Source organism: Belonocnema kinseyi, chromosome 2 (assembly GCF_010883055.1).
Source record: "Belonocnema kinseyi isolate 2016_QV_RU_SX_M_011 chromosome 2, B_treatae_v1, whole genome shotgun sequence".
NCBI classification, from domain to species: Eukaryota; Metazoa; Arthropoda; class Insecta; order Hymenoptera; family Cynipidae; genus Belonocnema; species Belonocnema kinseyi.
The window spans coordinates 87,989,162-87,994,785 of record NC_046658.1 but is presented as its reverse complement, the minus strand read 5'-3'; the positions used below and the strand labels follow the sequence as shown (position 1 = coordinate 87,994,785).

General features: G+C 30.5%; 1 protein-coding gene across 2 annotated transcripts in view; it reads left to right on the top strand.

The window, feature by feature from the left end:
* Positions 1 to 741: 741 nt before the first annotated feature.
* LOC117167663 (retinol dehydrogenase 13-like) overlaps positions 742 to 5,624 on the top strand; it is a 10,594-nt gene continuing 5,711 nt past the window's right edge. The window contains exons 1-4 of one of the 2 annotated variants that reach the window (XM_033352755.1): positions 742 to 778; positions 2,984 to 3,134; positions 3,206 to 3,298; positions 3,377 to 3,613. In XM_033352755.1, coding sequence (XP_033208646.1) covers positions 3,008 to 3,134; positions 3,206 to 3,298; positions 3,377 to 3,613 — 457 coding nt within the window. In that variant the 5' untranslated portion in view covers positions 742 to 778; positions 2,984 to 3,007. Of the gene's footprint in view, positions 779 to 814; positions 997 to 2,983; positions 3,135 to 3,205; positions 3,299 to 3,376; positions 3,614 to 5,624 lie in introns of those variants that run through there. The other variant, XM_033352754.1, reaches the window with a different exon arrangement.

Sequence of the window (5,624 nt, the reverse complement as noted above, 5' to 3'; positions counted from 1 at the left end):
TAGTCTTGTGAAAAAAAAAAGAAAAATAGTTTTTCAACGTGCAAAGTAAGAAAGAAAAAAAAAGTATGCCAGTGATCAAATTTTTTGCAAAAATATACGATTACCCAGACAGATAATCTTCAAGCTTTTTTCCATTAAAAATGTTACAGGAATATTTTGCACAGTTGACAGATACATTGAAAATAATTGTAATCGTTGGAATTTTCCATGTAGTATCCAAATGTTTCAAACATTTTTATCTTATTTTTACGTAAGAAATTAAATGAACACATTTAACACATGTCTCACGTGTGTATCCCTTTAAGTGAAGTCGTTTTTAAAATAATATTGATTTTTGCAACTTTCTTAAATTTTGATGAAGCTTTCGTTTAACCTTAATATTATTATATGATTATAATATTTTATTTATATAATTTGGAATTGATTAATCGATTCACAAAATAAAATTTATGTGAATTTATCCGAAACGACTTTTTGACCAAAAAGTTTTTCAGCAAAATTTTCTAACAATAATGTTTTTTCATTTGCATTCGTAAATATTAAAATTTAATTCATAAAACTAGTAATTTTTATTTTTTGCACCATATTTGAATATTGAAAATTACAGGTAGAAATTATGAACAGTTTTTTGCTGTGATTATTATAGCAATAAACTCCAAAGGTCTATTCATATTCATATTATCACATATTCATATAATCATGTAGAAAAAATTTCTACTCTACAGTTTATGTTCTCCATCGGTTCAATCGATATGGAAATTATTAACAGGAAGTAAAAGTTTAGTATGAATAGAAGTGTTGTAAATTAAAGTTGTATATATATTTTTATTGAATTAAATATTGATATCGGTTCGAAAGTTTTGTTTGGAAGTTTTAATAGTAAAAACGTGTTCATTTTTATTGGAAAAATATAAACTAATATAATACATAATTAAAACAAGGAAAGAATTAATATAATTCTAGACAAAACTGTCTATTCGAAAAATTAAAATGGAGGTGAGGTCATATGTTTTTGATACTGTTTACTATAAAATAAACTTCTAGAAATAATATTATACAACAAGTCATTTTTACTAAATGAAAGAATTCAATTAATTACTAAATATTATTATTTATTGAATAATAAATCATAATTTAATTAATTAATAATGAATTGTTTAAATAACATTAATTAAACGAAATAAAAACAGCTTATATAAATGATAAAATCTAAATTTTTCAGAAAAGGCAAAAACCTTCTCAATAAGTTTTTGCCCACTTAAAGTAGCATGAAGCTGTTGTCCTTGTATGTAAATGCTTCGTCATCGATTCTTAGTTATTAATTTTGCACTTTAGATTAAAATGGTTGAAATTTCGAAATCCTCATGCATAATTTAAAAATTGATTATTTTCAACAACTTAGAGATTGTACTTAAATTATTTAACAGATTATAGGCACTGTACAGTTCTGAACAATATTTATATTTCTAAAAATGTAATACGAACGGGAAAACTTTTACTGTTTATATCATATTTCGAAGAAGGACGTTTCCATAAGGCGTTTATTACCAGCAAAAATTTCAACCATTACAATTTCCTTATTTAAATTTATTTACGACAAGACCGACTTGGACTTAAGATGATTTTAGAAACTTTTACCGATTTAATCCGTCTAGTAAATCTTAGGTGTCTAATGTTTATGATTTTTTATGGTACTCTTAGGATAACCAGGCGCCCCTGGGCCTTAAATAACGAGCGTCATCCTCGTAGGTTTTCCCTGGGGATTTTTCACTTCGCCTTTTTCCGACTGCGATCGGAAATAAAAGGTCGCTTCCACGCGGTAATCGGTATAGGCATCCGGAAATCTCCGAAGGCAACCGAATGCGGCTTCTTGCCAAATTCACATGGCCAAGAGATATTGGGTCCGTTGCATTGTATAGCAGATTTTCATTATATCTCCTCAAGAGAACATCTCTCTAACAGCTGACCGATGCATCTCGTTGTCTCGAGTCAGCACAACCGCATAAAATGTAAACTTTTAGTGTAAATAGTCCTCCATTCAAAATGATGTAAATACAGTCCACTCATCAAATAAACTTCTTATATTTTATATTTTATATTTGTGCCGATTTTCTTATTAATTTCAAAAATTAGAATTGGCATCCAACAGGCACACTCTAAGACAACCCCTCCCTTTTGTAACAAACCGTAACAAAATAATTCTACCCCACCCGTCTCTTACTGTACGTAATTTTTGGTTTCCAGAAATGTTTTGCTTGTTACTGCTAGTAGAATTAGACAGGGTGTCCGAGAACTTTATTTTCCAAATACCCTGAGTTTTCCTTGAGTAATTTTTCATTTTCATTAATCAGTAATATTCAAATACCAGCATTTTAACCTTATGACACTTTTAACGTAGGATCTTTTATAAACGAAATAAAACAGTATTTCAAATACAAATATAAAATTTTCAAATTTGTTATTTTAATTTGAACAAAAAAATGTATTTTTTACTATAAAAGATAGCTTTTTAACAATATACTTGAATTTTCAGAAAAAGATTAAATTTTTAACGTAATCGCTGAACTGTAACCTAAAAAGATAAATTCTCAACAAAAAAGTGTCATCGTTTATGTTTAAATAAAAAAAGATTAAATTTATACAACAAAATTTATCTACAAAATTTGAATTTTCCACAAAACTGATGCATTTTTACCCAACAAAAACGAAATTTAAAAAGAAGAAATTTATTTATTTTTTACCAAAAAGGAGAATTCGCAACTAAAATAGAACAATTAGAACTTTTCACGTTAAAAATATGAGTTTTAAAGAATAAAATAAGTTTCTAAAACAACAACAAACTGGAATTTTTCAAACGGGAAAAACGAATTTTTAAACAAAACAATGACTTTTCAACAAAATAGTGTTATTGTTTTGCTACAACTGAATTTTCCTAATCGATTTTAATTAATAGGTATAGTCACTAAATTCTCCACTTTTTCAGGAAAATACGTACTGGAATCTAATAATGTATCTATCTTATATTTCTGTGTGCTTGATAATATTGAAAATATACAATAACATAACTAAAGGAAAATTCAATAGTAGCAAAAGATTAGATGGCCAAGTTATAATCGTCACTGGCGCAAGTAAAGGTAACAAAATCATTTTATGAGGATTTTAAAGATTCTCCAAAATTGAAATTTATCATAAAAAAATGTTTCAGGAATTGGAAAATGTACAGCTGTAGAACTTGCGAAGAGGGGAGCCAAAGTTATTTTGGCTGGGGTTGATCCAAAAGACTTGAATGAGGCTAAAAGTAAGCCATTTAAACAAATGAATTTGAATTACCACGTGCCTGAAGATTTTTTATAGTAACACTCTTTCCAATCCACAGAAGAAATCGTAGAGAAATCTGGTAACGAAAATATTGTGGCAAAACACCTGGATTTAGCTTCTTTCAAAAGTGTTAGAAAGTTTGCTAAGGACGTACTTGAAACGGAAAATCGATTAGATGTTCTTGTCAATAATGCTGGCGTGAATTGCATCGTGAATCCGAAAACTGAAGATGGTATTCCAATGGGTTTACAAGTTAACCACTATGGTCATTTTTTGCTGACAAATTTATTGATCGGTAAATTTATCGTACACTCTATGTTACACTACGGGGCTTCATTTAGGTTTCTGTATACATACATATATGTATGTGTAAATGTATGAATGGATATTTGGATGTGTTCATATAGAGTCAAGTCTGTAAATTCAATTTTGTCAATTTCCACGTATCCAATCCGCTCAAAACGTTCTATACATATTTATTTCAGATGAGAACACAAAATTCTATTAAAATCAAGTTAAAGAAATATTTTTATTAAAAAAAGACAGTTTAAAATTTGTTTGATTGAAATAAGAGTAAAAAAAATGACACTGTAAAGTTCTATCAAATTTAACCAACCATGATTTTGTCTGTGCTAGCTTTATTCCCATACTTCTCATCGAATGACCGAATTCATGATTTTACTGGCGGAATATATTTCTCGAATCAAGTTCATAGTTGGGTGTATTCTTTAAATAATGAATAATCTAAACAAAAGCGTAGCTTTGGATTAGATGAAGACATTTTTTGACAAAACACATGTCCCTGGAAATAGTTCTGGCTTGAGTCGTACTAAAATGAGACTGCTCATTAGAAGTAAGATTTATTATTTTGTTTTATATTCGGAACAGCATCATGAAGTTATCCTATTCAAAAACAGAATAAACAATTTAAATAAAAATTTTAATGGATGGATTAAATTGCAACGCGACGGAGGAGATATATGGCTAGATCATTTCATAGATCCGATAGCGAATAAGGCCGGGAACAGATTAGTTAACTTATATTTAGAAAAGAGCTTATGCAGGCATAAAACTAAACTCGAACTTCAAAGATACGATAAGTTCGGGAATCGGGAACTCCAAAGATACTACCGCGACAAGGGCTCCCACTTCTGCGATGCTTAGATTTCTGAGGTAATACGTGAGAACGTACACAAGCCTACTACGCGCAAGCGCAAGTCGACTTCAAGGCAGCGCGTCTGACTTTCAAAGAGTGGAGAGATAGAGTGGGGAGGGTAATTCCGCTCGCTCCTCTGGAGTTGGGATGCTCTGATCTGTGGAGCACTCGTATCTTCGGAACTCGTATATTTGGGGTTCGATTGTATCCACGTGTATACTTTTTGCAGAGTTCAAAGCCACGGTATGATTGACTCTGTTGCAGATGAGAGACTCAGAAGTATAATAAGAGCTACAAGGGTCATAAGAGGTTCTGAATATTGAACGAATGATTACATTTTAGTTTCAGAAATGAACCTAGGTCAAGGATAGAGGAGAAAGAGAAATAAAAATACGAAGAAAACGCAGATCAACGTAAGAATTTTTGTAGATATTACGGTCTTACCTACAAAATTCTTACTTATATTTTCATTTACGGTCAAAGAAAGGATTAATTTGATCCAATCAAATCTACTTATTAATGTAGATTTATGTTAGGAAGATCAGTGTAGAGTTGTTCAAAAAAACGTCATGTGCTGAATGATCTCCAGAATGCAGTACAAGATTTACTCGTTATTCTAACAGTAAGTACTAACGTCAGCCATCCAGATTTAGAAACGGAGTCAGATACTGAAGATGAATCACTCGATGAATGTGAAGAGCTTGATCTTCATATAAATTGTTTAGATAACCTAGAACTTTCAGATGAAGACTAGTAAGCAAATTTATCTATCTGGCCATTCGATATGTAAGAGGTAAGGGAACATTCAATAATCCAGCACCCCATTTTGTGAGATACATGGGGACTTACAATAATCCATCAACACATTTTGTAAGAGTTTGAATTTTGATAATTGTGACTACATATTCATAATCAGCGACCCCAAAAACCCCCGAGTAACTATTAATAGCCGATTCCATATATTTTTCAAAATATTTCCGGCCATATTGAGTCCATCATTTTGAATTTGGAATTCTCGACTACATATTCGTAATCAGCGACCCCAAAAACCTCCGAGTAACTATTTTTAGTTAAGTCCATATATTTTTCAAAATCGTCGTCGCGATATTGAGTCCGAAATTTGAATTTTTAATTTTTGACTGCATATTCG